Below are 21010 nucleotides of genomic sequence, written 5' to 3' on the forward strand. Positions count from 1 at the left end.
ATACAAAAAAAAAAAGAAAAAAAATTACCCAGGCGTGCTGACGAGCACCTGTAGTCCCAGCTACTTGGGAGGCTGAGGCAGGAGAATCGCTTGAACCTGGGAGGCGGAGGTTGCAGTGAGCCAAGACTGAGCCACTGCACTCCAGCCTGGGTGACAGAGCAAGACTTCATTTCAAAAAAAAAAAGAAAAATGTAATAGTTGCGTTAAAGCCCAAGTTTTCTACCTCTACTGGAAGACCAATTTGGAGTCACTCTAATATTTAGCCACAAAACAAAATGAAACATGCCTTTTTAGCCTGTAATTAAGGTTGTTTCATGTCCTTAACCAGTAAGAACTTCTCTGCTCTATTAAAAAAAAAAAAACAAAAAAAAAAAACAAAAAAAAACTCCATACTTCAAAGTTCCTAGGACAGAAATGACGAATTTTCAGAGAAACACTTACTAGAGAATACAGAAATCAAGGCATCAATTTAATTTCACACTCTACCTGCCTTGGACTAATTTGTGTAAATTACATTTCATACTAAGAACCTCAGCCCACGTGACCACAATGGAGAAACAAGCAGCTTGCATCAAATTGAGTTTTTCAGATATAAATATATAGCTCTTTTTAGTGTGTGAATGTTTAACTGAATTTTCAATAAAGGTTTTATATAAAAATTTCCAAGTGTTAATTTCCACCATTTTCATTGACATGTCAATGTCACTGGATTTTTACAGACCTAAAGGGTACGGATTAATCCATGTGGATCCATTTCTTCCTCTTTTAGAAAAATGATTACAAACAAATTCTCAGCTCATAGATGTGAGTGAGCAGAGTCAAGGACCCGTTGCATGAAGCTGCGTAAAAGTTCCCACTCTGGCCTTCCATTTTCAGGAATGTGGCCAAACAAGTGTTCCATGACGAGCAAGCCTTCACACACGTTTGTGGCTATGATCCTCTAGCTTGTGGCTACCACGGCCACACAGAGCACCTGTCCTTGAGCAACAGCACCCCACAGCCCAAGAAAAAAGCAAGACCCCAAAATGATCACTCCTTGCCTATTCACTATAACAGACCTTATGTGACTGGCAGGGGCTTATGCCTGCTCTTAACTCTCCCTTAGTCCTTATTATTTGTAGCTATTTATTCTAAAACATTTTTCCAAATGTCTTGGAGGGATGGCATCAGACAACACAATGAACCTTTCTGACACGTGTCTACATTAAAAGGATGACTATTTCAAATGAGCATAGCCATGCCCCTAAAGTTTATTACCGATCCTGAAAATATCTTCAGTTCTATGAAATCGCTGCTTTCTTTGAGACGTCAAGTTGAGGACTGGGACTATCTATAGCAAGGGATAGCAACTTACGGCCCACAGGCCTGCTGCCTGTTTTTGTAAATAAAAGTGGAATTGGAACACAGCCACACTCATTCATTTACATATTGTCTATGGCTGCTTTTGTGCTACAACAGCAGAACTGAGTAGCAGGGACAGAAACCGTATGGCCCACAGAGTCTAAAATATTTGGTATCTGACCCTTTACAGACAAAGTTTGTCAACCCCTGCTCTCTATGAACCTGGAGCTACAAATGAGAGGAGGAATAATAACAAGGACTCTGTAATTCCTAGACACTGGGAGGATGCAACAATCGTGAAAATAAATGGTGTTTCTTTTTATTGCCTCTTTACAAAAAGGCATCTAGAATCAATACATTTGATTTGGGACACCTGATACAGACTTTCAACCGGTGGTTAAGTTATGGGTTTAGCAGAAAACCACTGACTTCAGTTGTCATTCTGATCTATCATCTCTGTCCATTTCCTTGGGTCGCCAAACCCCTTCATGAGCAGATCCCGGGTTAATCACATCCAGGAAGCAATAATGAGACTGAATTATAACTGAGACACCCTGACTAATGTTCCCTGAGGTTCTTTAACATAGAAAAGATCACATCTACTGTTCCACTCATGGGTCAAACAAGCAGACCTGCCTTGTGGCTTCTTGGGGGTTGAGGGATAAGATCTCAGGGAGGAGACTGAACATGGCAAGAAAGGGAGCATCTGTAAAGCCCCGGGGAGCATCCTCAGCAGTCAGCATCTCTGGGCAAGGTGATTGCAGGCATCCAGATGTAAACTGCCTCCCTCCTTGCTCTGCAGCTGATGACAAAGTCAATCTCACCATTTTCAAGCCCTCTCCATTTGGTTCTTTCCAAAATGGGCAGGGGCAGGACTGTGATATCCAGCAGTGTGTGGGGCAAGTCATACTCTGGGCTTCCTCCTCTCCTCCACCTACCATGGCAACAGTGGTCCTTTATGGAGCCCAGAATAAATGTCTGTCAAGCACCTTTCCAGGTCAATGCTCAGGCTGGCATTGAAGCACATGAAGACATGACCTGCCTTCAAGGGCAACCACAGGGAACAGGCGAGTCAGCTGAGGGAAAGGATGGGAGGCCTGGGAGAGGAGCTCCACAGCAGCAACCACCGTCCCCACCTCGCAGTGATGCTGGCAGGCTCTCCATTTGCTACACCACACTGCAATTCTGCTTACCACTATCTCTGCTCCTTGAACACATGCCCCACATGGATGGGTACCCCACTTCACCCATCTCTGTGGCCCCAGCATGGTGCTTAATACCTAGATTGGGTTCCTGAATGCAAGGATGGTTGGACAAGCACAACCACCTTAGGGCCTTTCAACAGCAGCTCATAGAGACCTTCTTCCACCCCCTCCAGCTGTTCCCATGATCACCAGCATTCTTAGAGCTCCTGAATGTATTGTCCAGCCCCCCACCACCACCCCAGGAACTCCCCCAACTAACCTGAAGCTCTCCCTGAGTGTAGGCTGTGAGGCAGATCTGCCACACTCAGGTGTCTAAGAGAAACCAGCATAAGCACCCACAAAAGGACAACAACAAACTGAGACGCTCTTTGAGGGAGTGGTGCACCGTAAAATATGGGCAGACACACCGTTGTCAAGAAGGGATGTTACAGACAGTACTAGAAAATTCCCAGTCCATGAGAAGGCAGCAATTTCTATCAGAATAGGCCTTTTGCAATAACTTGCAAGTGAATTACTGTGGCTGCTTCCTATGGGAGGGAAAATTATTTCAGGCGGCTTCCAGCCCCATGTGCCTCCTTTAATTCAAGTCATATGCAAGAAATATTTATTGAGGGTGGAAGTCTCCCCATAGGTGTGTTTTAAGATCAGGCCACACTGGAGCACTCCAGTTAGCTTTTTAAAGCTGCCTTAAAAGAACATTTTTAATGCACCGTCTCCTTTGCTTTGAACTGATTTCTCATTGCAAACAAACAACCCCCTACAAATATCTGCTTTCCTCTGCTTCTCCTCTGGTCTCGGCTGCCAGGCAAGCACTGAGTGCTTGGGGACGCCACCATTAAGATGGTGGTTTTCAATAGAAACTTGGCATTTATCATAGTGAGAGTATTATCTTCTCAACAGAAGCTGACAATTTGTCCTATTCCTCCCTTGAGAGAATCCAGTGAGATCACATTTGCTTCCCCTGCATGCTGTTTCTCCTACTACAACATTTCTTTGCCTGGAAAGAAAATATTGTGACTCCTTGCCATATTCACTTCATTAGCATAAGAGGAAAAAAAGCCAAATCCTCCACTTAGCCTCCCCCAACACTAACTCCAGCTGGGTTAAATCTAGGAGGAGCTCAGAATGAGGACTTCCATGGTTCCGGATTTGTCAGAGGGATAGTTGTGGAGGGATGGGGGCAGAGACTGGGAGCAACTAGGAAACTGGCCCCAAAACCGTCCATTTGGCATACAGAGAGGGCTCTATGCAGATTAACGGAGGGAGTTTATCAGAGGGAGTGAACCTGGTGGAAGTCAGCAATTTGGGGATTCAGAAACACGGGATGTTGGGGGAATGGGGGAGCAGAAAGGGAATGCAGGCAGGGGAGACTATCATTAAATACCCATGTGCCAGACCCTAGGCAAATGTGAATCTTTTCATTCTTACAGCCCCATTGTAAATGAAATTGTATGCCCACTTAACAGATGAGAAACTAGGCTCGGGAGACAGTAGAATCAATAGCCCAGGTCACAATGCTAATAGCAAATGATCTGGATTCAAACTCAGGTCTGCCCAATTCCAAAGTTGAGAATTGTTCAACTTCACCCCACATAATCCCCCCATAACCCCACATAACTCCCAAGAGTCTGGCAGTAAATGCCAACAGCATCTTCGGTTCATTCAAGAGTCAAAAATGTACCCACAAACACATTCTCCGCGTCCACAGCCAGATTTCTCAACATCAGGGAGGACTGTGCTGTGCCTTAATGATGTTGGACCCATTTTCATTCCCCAGCCTGGCTGATCACAAGACGGCAAGCCTGGGACAGACACTGCCCGATGCCCGTCCAAGTACCCTCGTCCCTGGTGCCCAGAGGATCCATAACACCTATAAGCCTAGATGAGTCAATGCTCTCACCAGCTTTTCAAAGTTACTGACCTCCCTTGGTACCTCCCAATCAGCAGGTCTACTGCTTTTCTTAGACCAAAGACAAAAAGAAGGAGAGAAGATGAAACAGAGATGCATATCCCAATTTTTACCCTCCTGACATCCTTCCCTCCTCTGTGTCTACCCTCTATGCCAAAACCTGCCTGAGAATCTACCGACTCTGAAAAGGGCACTACTGACCAGCTCACCCTGCCCAGATATTCCCTTAGTTCTATTAAGCTTTTGCTGTGGGTTGGAAATAGCTAAGGGATCCTGGGATGCAGGGAAATAATGGGTTTCACATAAGGAAATACTCCAAATAATGGAATATACTCTCTTAATGCCCCATTTTAAAAAGAAAAGATCCTTGCTGAGCATGGTGGCTCCCGCCTGTAATCCTAGCATTTTGGGAGGCCAAGGTGGGCAGATCCTCGCCTCCTTTTAAAGCCAGGAGTTTGAGACCGGCCTGGCCAACGTGGCAAAACATCATCTCTACTAAAAATACAAAAAATTAGCCAAGCATGGTGGCAGGTGCCTGTAATCCCAGCTACTTGGGAGGATGAGGCAGGAGAGTTGCTTGAACCTGGGAGGCAGAGGCTGCAGTGAGCCAAGACTGCGCCACTGCACTCCAGCTTGGGCAACAAGAGTGAAACTCTGTCTCAAAAAAAAAAAAAAAAATCCTAATTTTACCCCTTGAAACTCCTTCTCCAATGACTGGAACTTCCCTGCCCTCCGATACAGAGGATCCATTCATTCCACCACTGTTTACTGAGCACCAACTACTGCTCAGGCCATAGGCCAGTCCTGGTGCTACAGGGTGAGTAAACAGACCCAGCCCCACTTGGTGGAATTTACAGTCAGGTCAAGGCAAAGAAGCTACACATATCTGACTTCTTGATAAGCCACGATTCCGTCTTCCGTATTCCCATTATGGATTCTCTCAGCTCCTGGTTTCTTTCCTTGATGACACAATCTGTAATTATTTTTATTATTTCCTTGCTTGCTTTTGGCTGGTTCTCCGCCACCCACACCCCATGCTTGTTAAGCTACAAGTAAGCAAGGATCTTGTCTGTTCCACTCACCAAGGTGCTCCCGGCTCCTAGCTCAGTGCCTGGTATTCAAGGTAATCAAGGTCTGCTGAATGAATCAATGAACAAATGAATGATGCGTGAGGCTGTAGATGTAACGCCTTCTGGGCCTAATGAGGAAGGATGACTATTTCCCTGCACTAAACAGGCCTACAATGCAGAGCTTTTCAAGATCGAAACCTCTTTGTTTTTATAGGTTTTCTCCCTCTTGCTTTACACTGAGTTTATTAACATCTTTCCGCCCCTTAATATTTGCTATAAATTTAAAAGAAGCCAGAAAACCAAGCTTATTAGAATCATATGTAAAGGAAAAGGAAAGAAAAACTTAAATGAGGATCTGAAAAGCTCTCCCAGGAGGCAAAATAAATGCAATAAACAGATTAGTGGATCAATATATATAAATATATTTTAACAAACATCAGCCAAATGATACTGGGACAATTTCCAGGCAGTATCCATTATCAAAAAAAGTTTAATTATTCGAGAAAGAAATGTAAAGAGTTCATCAGAGGATCCACCCAGAAGAACTCTCTTTGGGCCCACATCGGTTCAACTCTTTTATCAAAGCCAGGGCAACCGGCAAGTCAGTTCCACAAACTGGAAGCAGCGGGGTAGCTGGATGGAACTCGAGGTACATCCCATCAAAAATTACACAAAACTGAATCGTCGTCTTTATGCTGAGAAGATGCAGGAAAGGCTTTTCAGTTTGCATCATCGCCAGGGTGGGTAGAAGAATTGAGCAGTAAGCTCCCCCACAGAACAGATGGAAAAGATGACGAGAGAGAGAGTATGTGTGTGTGTATAAAGGCTGTTGCACTAGCAAGCCTACGGCTAGACAGGACTAGAGTGGAAACTCCAGAGTCTCAGAGGACCTGAGTCTTCAACGTCTAAAATAACAACACCAGCTCATGTTTCTAAGGTTAAGTGCTCACTTTGTTTCTTAGCAGGATGCTAACAACAGCTCATTTAATCCTCATGACAACCCTGTGGGTTAAGGACCATCATTATCCCCATTTTACAGATAAAGAAAGTGAGGTGGGAAGAAGTTAAATGACCTGCCTAAGGTTACCAAACTAGTAAACAGATAAGCTGGGTCTAATACCAGACAGACTGAGTGTAAACAACCTACGCTCTTATTAGCAGGCAATATGCTCAGCCAGAGGGGTATGAAAACCATACAGCCTGAGGGCCAAAACCGGCAGCCTCCTGATTTTTGTAAATAAAGTTTTACTGGAATATAGCCACGACCATTCATTTTCATATTGTCTTTGGCTGTCATTGTGATAGCATGGCAGAACTGAATGGTTCTAGGAGACCATCTGGGCCACAAAACTAAAAATAGTTATTATCTGGCCTTTTGCAGAAAAAGTTTGCCAGCCCCTATGCTAAGCAGTAAACAAAGAGATTCTCAACTTTCCACCCATGTACTCCTCCTAAAGGCCAAGTACATTAAGGGACAGCCCAGAATGAACAGGAACTAATGCAGCCCGAAGCTATCCTGAAGTGTCTGGAAGTATCACAGTGTTTCAAAAAAGAATTATGCAAATATTGCATTCTGTACCATAATATTTGTTCTAATATAAAATCTTTGAGACAAACTGGCCAGGCGCAGTGGCTCACGCCTGTAATCCCAGCACTGTGGGAGGCTGAGGTGAGCAGATCACGTGAGGCCAGGAGTTTGAGACCAGCCTGGCTAACATGGCAAAACCCCGTCTCTACTAAAAATACAAAAATTATTCGGGCATGGTGGTGCATGCCTGTATTCCCAGCTACATGGGAGGCTGAGGCAGGAGAATTGCTTGAACCTGGGAAGCGGAGGTTGCAGCGAGCCGAGGTCGCGCCACTGTACTCTAGCCTGGGTGACAGAGAAAGACTCCAATAAAAAAAAAAAAAAAAAAACCAACCAACCAACCATAAAGTCAGAGTGACCTGCCTCAAAGATGTACTAGTAATTCTTCCCCCCGCTGTCCCACCACCAGACGGAGTCTTGCTCTGTCGCCCAGGCTGGTGTGCAGTGGTGCAATCTTGGCCCACTGCAACCTCCGCCTCCCAGGTTCAAGCAATTCTCCTGCCTCAGCCTTCTGAGTAACTGGGATTACAGGCGCCCGCCAACACGCCCTGCTAATTTTTGTATTTTTAGTTAGAGACAGGGTTTCACCATGTTGGCCAGGCTGGTCTCGAACTCCTAACCTCACGATCCACCCACCTCAGCCTCCCAAAGTGCTAGGATTACAGGTGTGAGCCATCGCGCCCGGCCATACCATAGTAATTCTACAGCACTACAAACAACTGGTCAGGGCCACCCCAAAGGAGATCACCTCAGGATAAACAGCTTAACAACAAACCCAGAATACTCACCCAGAAAGTCTAGATTTGAACCCTGGGCCCCACTGCTGTCTGACTGAGGGGTCTTACATGTAATTTATGCTCTCCTAGTCTTCCTTACCTAACTTTAAAAAAGGATAATTATCCTACCTCACAGGGCTGTTGGGACAATTACAAGGTCAAAGATATATGAACAGTTCAGGCAAACAGGAGCCCCTAAATCTGAACACAAATGCCAACTAAGCTGGAATGGAAAGCATTGACATCAATACGTCCTCCCTTTTTGCTAAGAAAACAAGTCTGTTGATAAAAGAAATGGGGTGCTCTTATTAAAGAATAAAAATCAGCCAAGTGCGGTGGCTCACGCCTGTGAGGCTGAGGCAGGAGGATCACTTGAGTCCAGGAGTTCGAGACCAGCCTCGGCAACATGGTGAAACCCTGTCTCTACTAAAAATACAAAAAAATTAGCCACGCATGGTGGTGCATGCCTGTAGTCCTAGCTACTTGGGAGGCTGAGGTTGGGGAATCACCCGAGCCCCAGAGGCTGAGGCTACAGTGAGCCGAAATCGCGCTGCTGCACTCCAGGCTGGGCAACCATAGTAGACCCTGTCTCTAAATAAATAAGTAAAATTAAAAAAACAAAACAAAACAAAACAGTTTCCCTATCAGAGAATCTGCAAGCTCCCCTGCAAACTACTCCAGCATTTCATCTCCCTGTTGCTTTCCATACCCTTGTCATTCCATAAGAAAGCTGAGAATAAGATCAGGAAGCCCGTCTCTGATCGCTCCATACTCTCACTTACTGTTGCTTAAGTGAAAAACACCTAAAATTGTTTTTTCAATACTAACACTCCATAAGCAAATCTGAAAATATGTACCTCTGCTGCCAATTATAAAAGACGGTTAGCGACCTCGACAACCCAAAATCTCTAATTTACAACTAATCTACTTTCACAAATTACATCTTCTATAACAGACCACCTAAAAACGACTTCCTGTAAACAAACCACTCTGTTGGGGTTTCTTTCTTTTTTTTTTTTTTCTATTTAATTAAATCCTTATTTTGCTCTTTTACTACAAGAAGCTCACTTTTCACTACATTGGGGCAGAATTTTTTTTTTCAAGAGACACAGAAATAATCCCCAAATAGAAGCCCAGAGGGGTACACCGACAGACAGACTGTGGGTCTGTCTGACCTGCCTTCAGCGGCCACTTGCTCATCTAACACTGGCCGGCCTGTGCTCACACAAGGCCCGATGCTGGCTGTTGTCCCAGTAGCTGGATTAAATCAAGAAGGCCAAATGTAAACAGGTATGAAGTTAGTGTTCTGGAGCACACAGGAAGGAGTATTTAAATCTCCTTGGAGGTGGGCAAGGAAGGTGTTGATCCTTTTAGAGTGTCAGGCCAAGTGTCTTCACTTCTCCAAACTCTGCTTGAAGGTGACCACCACTTCATTCTAGTTTGCAAGGCCCAAGTTCCTGGAAACCCCCTTAGTCACAGGCAAACCCAGACAACCAGTCACCCTACCTGCATCCTGCCCAGGTCTTCTCTCTACAAGGAGGAATCATCATAATACTGAGTTGGCTTGTGCTCTGGCTCCCATCCTCCCCGTTCTTTTTCCTTTCTTTCTTTTTTTTTTTTTTTTTTTTTGAGACAGAGTCTCACACTGTCACCCGGGCCGGAGTGCAGTGGCACGATCTTGGCTCACTGCAATGTCTGCCTCCTCGGTTTGAGAGATTCTTTTGCCTCAGCCTCCCGAGTAGCTGGGATGACAGATGCCCACTACCATGCTCAGCTAATTTTTTGTATTTTTAGTAGAGACGGGGTTTCAGCCTGTTGGCCAGGCTGGTCTCAAACTCCTGACCTCATGATTTGCCCGCCTCGGCCTCCCAAAGTGCTGGGATTACAGGCATGAGCCACCGCGCCCGTCCCTGACTCTCTTTCATCTGTCTCCCACTCACTACTTGCACCAAGTAATCATCAACCTTTCATGGTAACAGCCCCTCCATCAGATTCTTCCTTCCTGGAAACATCAATGGTCACACAAACGTCCCACAAAGAAGAAAGGCCCATCACCTAGGCTGCAGAAGGTATGTGGCCTTGCAGCAAATCAAATCCCACTTTGCCAGTAACTCAACTTAGGAAGACAACACAAAGTGGAGGAAGAAATAGAAGCAGCATACACAAATTCAATCTATTCCATCTCCTATTTATTTTATGCAAAGTTTTCCTGGTCCTTATTAATGCCAGCTTTTCCTCCGCCATTTAATCTCTGCTTCCATTTCATTCTTAGAGGCCTGTGATTATTCTAATTCAGCATTTGGATGACTTCATTTCCGCTCAAGTACACCCAGGTCAACTTGGATAGAAAAGAAAGAGGAGGAGAAGAAAAATAATCAGCTAAAAGCTATTAAATATCATCCGTGTGCCTCATGATTGGTTTTAAAGGCAGTGGTGAGGTTAGCAACAGTCAGAAACTCAACCCTTCCGCCTCTTCCTGCATATTAACATTTTTTTCTGGGGCTCTCACTAATATGGCTTCGAATGTAAATAAAGTACAGATTGGCAGCCCACTTTTAGCTAATTCACAAATACCAAGTCTGAATATACGGAGCTGTAAAAATTTAGAGGGTGGTAACTCGACAAATCCGGCCGGTCTACGGAGAGACTATTTCTAAGAGGACAAAAGAAGAAAATAAAGAAGGAAAATGGAAGAAAAAGAAAAGCATACAGGACCTGTGTAAGGGGGTATCCTACTGATGGTGGGGGGCGGGCGGGAATCTCCATATCAATGTTCACTCCACCGAACAACAGAGTTCGATTTCAATGCCAAGTCTAAATGAACTGCGCTTTCTCTTCCATAAGAACCACCCCTTGCACCCACTGGCACAAGCTTGAACCATGATTTCTGGTACACTTTCAGTTCCCACTGAACTACATCTAGGGAGAAAAAGGCTTTATTTTCTCATGCTAACAACTCCATTGTAAGTGACGTCTTCAGAGGGCCCAGGAGGACTCTGGGAAGGTGAGCTGGTGGAAGGACTTCATACCCGCCCCCGCCCCTACCCACCCAGGGCTCATTAACTCCTTTGTGCCCAAGGGCTCCCCGACCGCTGACTCTCCTCTCCTTGCCCCAGAAGAAAAAGTAAACACAGCTAAATCATACCAGGAAATGCGGTCAAACAGCAAAGCTGAAGTCTGAGCCTGGTTCTTCTATTGAGCCTTGTTCCTCTACCTACTATGCAAATGCACGTGGCATTTGATTAGCATAATCTCAAAGTTTTCCCAGCTTGCTACCCAGAAGGCATCCTATTTTTCTACTTGTATATATTAAAACACTGTTAACAGAGCAATAATAATAATGTCTGATACCTTTGCCTAACAACAGCTGGCTATATTTTATATACTAAGAGGGAAATGGGAAGTTTTCCTGGAAACCCACTATCTATTTCAGGATCTCCTTTTTGAAGCAAAAATACGAAAATTTAAGAGAAGTGACGTTAGGGTGCTCAATCTTTAGAACTCGATAACCTCCACTGGCTTCAGCCGAAATCAGTCTATGGAGGAAAAGTTTACCAGGAAAACATAAAGCTGTTTAGCAGAAGGGTTTACCTGCAAACCCCTGGGATCATATTACTCATGGGTAAGGCTTGTTTGCCTCTGCCACCTGGCCTAGAAGGTGGAGGAGGCAGATGAAGCAGGATTCTCCTGTCTACCCACTGAGCAGCCTGGCCAGGGGTCAAGGGGCAAATAAAGTCCCCTCCCCTTATGACACACTTCTAGAGGGAGAAGCTGACACAAACCAGGCAGAAAATTAATAAAACATGGGGACAGTGTTGGCTTTGTTCTGGGCCATTAGAGGAAGAACATTTAAACACAAAAGTAGCCTTCAGCCCGGGAAGAGAGAGCACATGGTCCTTCCTGGTCCAGCCTACAACTGTCGTTGAAGAAGGTCTGAAGAGCAACACCCAGGCTCCAGAGGACGGGGTGAGGCCCGGGAGGCTGACCCCTCCCCGGGCAACCCACCTGCACAAACCACTTCAGAGGACGAAGCCTCACGGGAGCTCAGATGTCCACAAAGGACACGTAAGACTTTTGTTTTCCAGGCCTCCTCTGAGAGAACCACACGGCACAGAGCTCTGTTTATCTACGACACACATTTAAAGCAAGAAAACACTACCTGAGGATCACAGTCCACTCTCAGGCATATTTATCTTCTCACAGATCTCATGCCTTTTAAATTTCAAAGGGCTTTATGAGATTTTTATTCCAGGTATGACTCTCCTCACACATACAGTATCAAAAGGGGCATCTGCGCGGGGGCCATGAATGCAGCTTCGCACCTGCACAGAAAACCCTGGAGCTGGGAGGTCACAGGCACTCAGCACTTCTCGGTCCGCACTCTCCGACGATCGCCCACACTGGCCGGATAAACGGGAAGGTCTCATTACATTAAACACCAATTCACTCCTGTTTTCTTTTTTCTTCCCCCAAAAAGCTTTCACGCACCACTCTCCAGAGCTCAAGTTAACTTTTATGGGCCCCCACACGGCCCCAATCCGACGCAAAGGGCTCCAAGGATCCTTTAACCTGGTGTCCACAGGGATCTCCCACTTTGACAAGACCTCAAGAGCTGTTAACTTTCTACGCTGGTTCCTGCAAGGCCTTTTCCTCCCGGCCACCACAGTAAGGGGCTGGCACAGGAAGGGGTTAAAGCCCTCATGTCAAACCACAAACTCGGGCACTGGCCCAGAAGGGACATGGGAACCAGAGCAGCCCGTGATAAAGGCCGGATTGTAGCAGCCCACTGAATTGGAAATGACTTGTAGGCCTAATGAAACAGAACTTTGGCAGTAACACAGAATGAAAGGAATGGCACAATAAAAGGCAGGAACAAAGGGTGCAGAGTCGTTTCAGCTTAGCAAAATAAGCTCACTTTGTTGTTGGGGAAAGCCAAAGCCGATTAGGATAAACCAATGACTAAGCATAAGTCTTCCAAACTAATTACACAGTTCACCATGTGAAGTATAATTGGAAGCCTCCAAATGCGGGCTGCTTTGCTTTCACAGGAGTTCTAGAAAGTGAGAATTACCTAGCGAGCTCGGCACTGAGCTGCTCTATCATTGCCGGGAACAGCTGAAAGGTGCGGAACCGCTCCATCCGGGACGAAGCCGAGAATTCATTAAGTTTAAAGGCCTCTTTTTGATCTCCGAAATCCTATAAGTGAGAATTTAAGAAACCGGTACTTGAAGGAGGGGCCTGAAGGGGAGAAAGAGGAAGCCCGTGTATGTGGAGTGTCTTTGATCCAGTGCATTTTAATTACCAGGCTGGGCTCTTCCGGGTGGCTCTGCCGGGAGAACAGTGCAGAACAGGCCGCCTCGTCGTCAGGGTCTGCACGGGCATATCTGGAGCATCATTTACCTGCCATTTTTTGGAATGGCCTATATACATCATTCCTGTGTGTATGAAATCAGGAACACAGATAACGTCCACTAAGAAACCCAGGGCAGTAAAACAAATTACTGTATATCGCTGTTTTTGACAAATGAACAAAACCGGCTCCTTCTGAGAAAGAGGCGCCTTGGTGGTAGAGTGGGAGGTGGGGCTTATAAACAGTAAAAAGGGGTGAGGGGTAGGTTGTACACAAACAAGTGACTATCCAGGCTTTCCTCAGCATGGGCTGTGTGATCTTGGAGAACTTCCTCACCTTTCTCAACATCAGCCTCATCACCCACATAATAGATTTGCCAACCATCTCACTTGACATCCTTGAGAAGCACATTGTAAAATGCATTAGAAAGCTTAGCACTAGTAACTCCAATTCAGAAACAGCACACAGTAAAAGGATCTTCATAGTAAAACCTGGACCTCAAAAATTCCGAGTTTCATTAATTACATCTAGCCGGTGAAATACGGAGATGGAAATACTATAACAGTTTTTCTGGCTCTTACTCATAGGATGAAGTTCCAGTTTATAAATAGTGGCTTTTTCCAAATAAAGAATCCCTTCACAGTCCCTGCGTCATGAAGTCCCAAAATAAACTCTAACATGGTTTAGACTGCTGATTATATACCATGCTTATTACTACTGACAATGAATTATTTTGGTTATAGCCTATAGATACCTTAGATTATAACCTATCCATCCTATTAATGTTTGAATACTTTACTACATTACTGACTTTTCAAGCTTAAAACTAACCTTAGGAATCATTCAGTCCAGGGGTCAGCAAACTATGGTCCACAGACCAAATCTGGTTCATCACCTGTTTTTGTAAATAAAGTTTTATTGGCACACAGCTACATGCATCTGTTTACCTGCTGGCGATGGCTGCTTTCATCCTACAAGAGCAGAAGTGAGTAGCTGCAACAAGGACTACATAGATTGCAAAGCTGCAAATATTTACTATCTGGCCCTTTTTATGTTTTCCAACCCCTTTCCTGAGAAGAGAAACTGAGGCCAGCAAAGGAACAACCTGTCAAGCTGTCCCAGGGAAGTCAGTCCACTGTCAGGCCCAGCATGAAGCCCTGGAGTATCTGCTGCCTTACCCTTCTGCAAGGACAGACAACACCGGAACATCTACCCAGGGGTGGGAGTGGCCATCCTCACCCCTGGGTAGCTCATGGTGACGTGTGGATTCTGCCAACGTGTTAGCTGTTAACCTCAGTTGGCAGAGTCCTTACGCCAGTGGCCAAGCTTCGTGACCTCATCTTAAATATAAACAAGTAACGATGTCTCTAACCTGGGGGAAGGGGGGTGAATTTTCTGGGAGGAAGGTGGAAGAAAAACACAAAAGAGTTTACAAGCCTCCAATTTAAGTTATTTAAAGCTCCCGGTGTGTCATTCTGTACCCACTCCACTTACAGTAATGACATATTTAAACTCCCTTAGCTCAGCCCCGTGATAACAGTCTTACCCATCTTGATTGCCACCTGAAATAAACAGTTGGAGCAGCTGCCACCTCGGGCACGGTGGGATGGGGAGAGGAGAGAGGAATGACGGCAAGGAGACCTAAAAAGAGAGTGGTACACCTTGCATGGAGGCTGTGAAAGGAAAGTTCTAGACTTGGAGGAAAAGGAAGTAGGGTGTAAATTCTGGCTCTTACACTGTCTTACCTGGGTGACCTCTGCTGACACTCAGCCTCCCTGGCCCTGACTGTCTACCTTCACCAAATGGACTGGATGATACCAGTATCTGTTGCACAGGTAAAAAGAGGTGATGAATGTCCAGGTCCCCAGCACTCCGGGGCACACTGAAGGGCACAACTCTTCCTGTCCTTTGCCTCCTGCCCACCCTCAGTCCATCTTGGGGACTGATCAGCAGTGGGAACAGGGCGGAGAGTTCAGATGCTGTTATCAGACAAGCCTGGAGGGGGAGTCCACACCCAGCTCTACCTCCTGGAGGGCTGTGACCCTGAGTCCAAGAGACAATCCCACCAAGACCCCACTTAACAGTCTGCAACATGGGGAATACCACTATCAGCCCCCCAGAGAAAAATTAAATGAGATAATGTGAATAAATGGCCTGGCCTAGTATCCCACACTTTGCACTCACTATAAATAATAAAATTACATCTCATTAAATTGCAGTCAGTTAAAGATAGTCCGAAACAATTTCACACAGTTAGAAATGTGTGTCCACAGGGGTGTGCACATGTGTGTGAAGATACTTCAAGCAAGTGTGTGTGTGTGTGTGCGCGCGCGCGCGTGCACGCGCGCACACATTCATTTTGTTTCCTGCAACGAGAATATAAAGTACCGAAGGGGAGACGCAGTCTGTCAATTTACTTGTTACCTCCTTTCACAACCACTGGATTTACTCACTGTACTGCTCCCAAGGCCCAGCAGCAGAGTCTCCCTGACTTTGATCATTCTGGATTCAAATAAGTTACGCCAGAATCCTGAGAGGTGGTGAGTCCTGCCGAAGGGGACACATACAATAACACTAGCCACCAGCCAAATGAGAAATAAGCTATTCTGAAGACAGACACAAATAATGCACAGAGCCTATGTATGAGAAAAAAAGCTACTAAAATATGAGCATTGAAGAGCATTATGACTTTGACACATTCAAAAGCCTCCTTAGTCTTTTAATAAAACACTTGATAAGTCTGCACATCCCGCCACAGTCCACAAACATTACTGCAAAATTAACTGGGCAGCTTCAGACCCGGCGAGTGCCATGCCAGGGAAGATGGTTTGTGACTGCTTCTCAGACAAAAGGACAACTGTTCTAAGGGCAGCAATGGTGGCCACTGTGGGCATGGCCAAAGCTTGCAGTATATCTTACTGCAGGCATACTGGGTCACAATGACAAGTGTTAATGAAAAACAACAGAGAGAGAAACAGAAATAGAGAAAGGAAGAAAGAGAGAGAGAGAAAGAAACCAAGGGTTGGGGACGTGCAGAGATGTGCTATGTGTTGGCAAGTAGAAGCCTGTTTGGAATACTCTAAAAGCCCATCTGGGCAGCACCGACTTTCCTGACACAAATAGGCCCACGAGATTCCAAGGCAGGTTATGGCTCGAAAAAGAAATCCCACTTCAAGTTTGCAAACACTACCCCTGGACTTGTTTTAAAAGCAGAAAGATACCAAACAGGGCTCATCCTCCAGAGCTTTCCATTATGCAAGCCGAACCTGTCTCGTTTAATTATTTCCAATCCCTCTCCCTAGGCAGGGTGGGGCTGGGTGATGGACAAATCCCCCTTACTGCTTTAAATCAGTCTGGAAGAGAGAAGTGCTGTAACGTACACAGTCATCAACACACTTGGCTATTCTTTAGACCCAGCCAGAAGGAATCCATCCCCAGCGGACAATACCAGAAAGGGCCATGGGGGAGGCCTTTTCAAAACCAACCTGGAAGGGCAGCTCAGAGTCACTCAGAATGCAAGGCTGGGCTGGAGGAAGCTGGCTTTCTCTTTGTTGCACGATCTCTTACCCAGGCAGAAATTAATACCAGAGACAAGAACATCTCCATGTTGAGGCTGAATAAAGGTCATGGCCCTCATCCCAGAGAGTAGTTCACAAAGGTCACACCTGGGGACAGGGTCATAGCTGCCCATCACCCTGGGCAAACCAACAGCACAGAACCTTCAGCCTGGCCAGTAGGCGGCTGTGCCTTTGTACCCACGGCAAACACGTCAGCCATAGTGGGAGGAACAAGTGACGGAGCTTAGCAAGGGCACCGTGTCTTCTCAGGACGCCTCAGCAGCTCTCTCCCACGTCAGCCCTTCAGCAGGGAAGACCCAGACCTGTGCAGGAGGGGACTGTTCCAGACCTGGGCTCCCATGCAATGTCCACAATTACTCAAAGATGCAGGACGCAGCCTCCTTGAACCTGCCGTTTCCACAGGAGCCAGAGGAGGGTGGTATACACAAAAGCCAACAAGGGTCAGCCCCACTAAGGCAACAGGGCCGTCTAAGGAATGTGTCATCCCCAGCAAGAACCCATTCTCAAGGCACCATCTCCCTTCACCCACTAGAAAGAGGCCAAATTAAACACATCACCCATGGTGACATGTCCTATCTGTCTGTCTGACTCTCTCTATCATACACACACCTTCTCACACTCCGTTTCCTGGCTGCTGGGGGCTCTTGGGTTGGTCCCAGTCTGTTCCAGAAGCAGAACCCAGGGGATAATTTTACTGCTGTCTCCACAGACATTCAAGTCAGAGAATGCTGACAGGTACAGGCCTCGCATCTTTTCCAAGTCTCCTTGGGCATTTGACAGGGGAGGGTTCAGCTGCAAAGAGCCCCAGGGAGTCTCAGCTCTCAATGCATTTTCCAAACAGGCACAGAAGGGAGAAGCCCAGCACCAACCTGCCGGCCTCTAGCAGCTTCTGTGGGAGCTCCTGCCCTGAAAGTCACAGCCCCACATCCCTCCCCAGCCATTGTTACCACCAGCTCCCAGCCCAGGCCCCACGTGGCAGCAAACGCCAACAAAACTGCTCTAAAAGGCCACTCTGTCTGCTCCTGCCAGCACGTGGGACATCACACCAAATGCAAGCCAGACCCTTCCACCTCAGCTTCTGCTGAATTTCACTTAAATGATGATGGCCAGGTTCAAGGACAAGGTTCTTGAGGACACAGCTGTAGCAGGGGCGGGGGCCACGGCAGCCTCTTCTTAGGACTGATGAGACTACTTCTGGCATGTGCCATCCAACCCCATCCAGCGCTTACCTTGCCAAACTGCTCGAAATATTGCTTTACATCTTCCACTACTGTGTTCGCAGATAACCCGCCTACAAATATTTTCTTTGTTCTTGTGACCATCTGCAAGAAATGACAAGAGAAAGGCATGGGTTAACCAGGTTACCTAAAGCAGTGCTCAAGAGGCTGCTGAAAGAAACCGCTTTCCACATTTCTCTAGGAAGGCAATTTTAGATATATTCAAGCTGCACGACGCGGGCGTTTAGATGTCTAAGGATGCTAGAGACAGTCACTCTGCATATCTCAGGCATTCAGATGGCAACCTAAAAGTCTGAGTTTCATACAGACACAGAGACTGCAGAACCTCATTGGCCACAACACACAACTTCATTCTGATGGACTAGCAAAAAGAGAAAAATCACATGTCAAGCTATTTTAAAGCTAAGAGGCGTGAATAAAACAGACCTAAATGCATAAAAACTGCTGCCCAGAAACTATCCACAAAACCTGTCAATAAGAAATGCACATGATTCAAAACTACGCGCAGACTGTCTACGCTGAGCTGTTTGAGTTAGGTGCTGGTATACGTCTGCAACCAACACAGACGCTGACCTCGCAGCCTGAGGACCACCCTGCAAGCTCTGTCCAGGATTCCTCCTCTTGATTTCCTGTGATTCACCCTGATTCACCCTGCACCCAGTCAAGCCCAGCTAATCCCCAGATCCCTACACCTTTGTTCCTGCAGGTCCTTCTCCTTGGGGTGCCTCTCCACTCCTAAACCTAACTACAGCAAATTGTAACCTTCCTCCAGGATCCAGCACATTTCTCCAAAACTCAAAATAGTTATTTATCATTCCAGCCAGGAGCTAGTCCACCCTTTTCTGAAACCTCCTAACAGTGCCTCTATATCCCTGTCTTAGCACTCACTGCTCTCCACCTTGTGTGAAGTTACTTCCTCCTCCAGACAATAAGCTCTTGACTCCTCTACAAATCCTCCACCAGGCCAGGCACAGCATCAGGCACATAGAAGCCAACACTGAGTGTTGTGTGGATGCACGTGTGAAAAAAATGTGGCCACATTTCCGAATACCACCGGCTTCAAAGCCAAAGGAGTAGGAAGCTCAATGACATGAACTGCTCAGAGTGGGAACCAAAATCTTACATATAGGAGCCAAAAATCAAGAAAATAAATTTCTTTCTTTCTAAAGATTGAGTTTAGGCTATGTGCCATTTTATTTTTACTGTCACAATAAAAAAAAAAAAAAAGGAGAATGACATTAACTGTTCAGAGTGGGAAGACAAAATCTTACACGCAGGAACCCAAATCAAGAAAATAAATTTCGTTCTAAAGACTGAGTGTAGGCTATGTGCCATTTTAGTTTTATGGTCACAATACAAAATTGTAGAATTTGATGGGTGAGGGTCTGACCAGTTTGTTGGCATATAATCAACACACAATGTCATCTGTGTCTACTGCAACTCGATGTGATGTAGGATGCTGAAGCACAGGAGCCATGGCTGCCTGGGTCAGTCATCACGGAGGCTCCTGGCACATCCGCTGAGTGAATGAGTGAACCAACCCACCTCAACAGGAGCCTGAGGTGAGTGACACCAGGGGGCACAGTGGTTACTGGCAGACTGTGCTGTAGGGTATTGGAAATTCAGCTCCTGGGTCTAACTCTGGGTGTGACCCTGCATGAGATGCTGGGCCAGGGCTCCAAGGTCCCACCTAATGCCCAATTCCAATGAATCCATGAACATCACAGCCATGATGTAGAGAGGCTGGCAGACTTCAGGGAGCTCTTGCTTTAGCTTAGTAGCTCCCACAGAAGACACAGGCCACCACAGCCTGCTGGTTGACTCCAAACTTAAATATCCTTGTCATGGACCTTCCATAGAGGACGTTGTTCTAACAACTCAGTATACCACCTACTCCCTACTTCCTCCTACCTATTAGAATGAAGCAGTGGCTTGCTCATGTGTTTAAAGCTGGGATTGACTGTTTTTTCACCTCTTTTTCAGATGAATGAGGGATTAGATGAGATAGTGCATGTGAAAAACTCTATGAAGATCCCACCACTGTGCACAGCACTGAGCTCCAAGTACCTCTCATGACCTGGTAGGCCTCTTATGCTCACTCATTATTGTCCATCTCCCTTCTCACCCATTCCTTAAGTCTCCCTGGTAAATCAAGGTCACTTGAATGGCAAAATTCCATCAAGCCCTTTCCAGATTTAAATTTCTCCCTACACTCATGAATCACCAAATTTTACTAAGCTAACTTTCCTAATGTATTCATTCAACAGATACATTAAGTGCAAGGTGCTGGAGCTTACATTCTAATAGAATGTGGAATGTAATCCACTATAAAACGAAGATATAATGATTAGCCTATCATACAAGGTTCCTGTTAGGAGTAAATTAAGTAACATATGCCCAAGTGTCTAGCAGGGCACTGTGTAGTCACTAAATAAATGGCCACTGTAACTGAATCCAAAGTCAGTTACTAGATTCATCTGTCAAGCTCAGAACTAAACACGCAGCGAAAAGACACATTACACAAAAATGTGCCTTTGAAAGGGCATCTCTTACTGCCCTAATGTCTTCCACTAGAATTTCAAAAACACCTTCCTGCATCTCTACGTGCTTTTAGATGGGCAAAGATTCCCAACAGTTTAATTGTAGATTTTTCATTCCTTTTTTTCCCTTACCCCAGCCAAGTAATTAAATATCTGTAAAGAAACACTCATGTGATCTACCAACATGTACTAGAGTTCTCAACTTGAAGAAACTCTAGAGAGCCATACTATAACCTGAACCCCACGGTCTCATTTATACACTGTTGAGAGTCGGGCGGGTATACAGCAGTCCTGTCTATATTCCAAACGTTCATGTGGACCCAGAGAATTCAACAAACAACATGTCTTCATTCCAAATAACAGAAGTCAACAGATTGTTCATTCCCCAGTAACTGGTGAAACGAAAATATCTTTT

The 21010-nt window shown here is 45.8% G+C and overlaps 1 protein-coding gene across 39 annotated transcripts in view; it reads right to left on the reverse strand.

Annotated features, from left to right (window-relative positions):
- Nucleotides 1-21010, reverse strand: part of MSI2 (musashi RNA binding protein 2) — a 432504-nt gene that overhangs the window by 267397 nt on the left and 144097 nt on the right. For all 39 annotated transcript variants that reach the window (XR_010582134.2, XR_010582133.2, XM_045376050.3 and 36 more), the window contains one exon: nt 18047-18139. Coding sequence is in view for 37 of the 39 variants with exons in the window: in XM_045376050.3 (XP_045231985.1) it covers nt 18047-18139 (93 nt within the window). In the remaining 2 variants the exon portion in view is untranslated. The remainder of the gene's footprint in view (nt 1-18046; nt 18140-21010) is intronic.

Source organism: Macaca fascicularis, chromosome 16, assembly GCF_037993035.2.
Source record: "Macaca fascicularis isolate 582-1 chromosome 16, T2T-MFA8v1.1".
NCBI classification, from domain to species: Eukaryota; Metazoa; Chordata; class Mammalia; order Primates; family Cercopithecidae; genus Macaca; species Macaca fascicularis.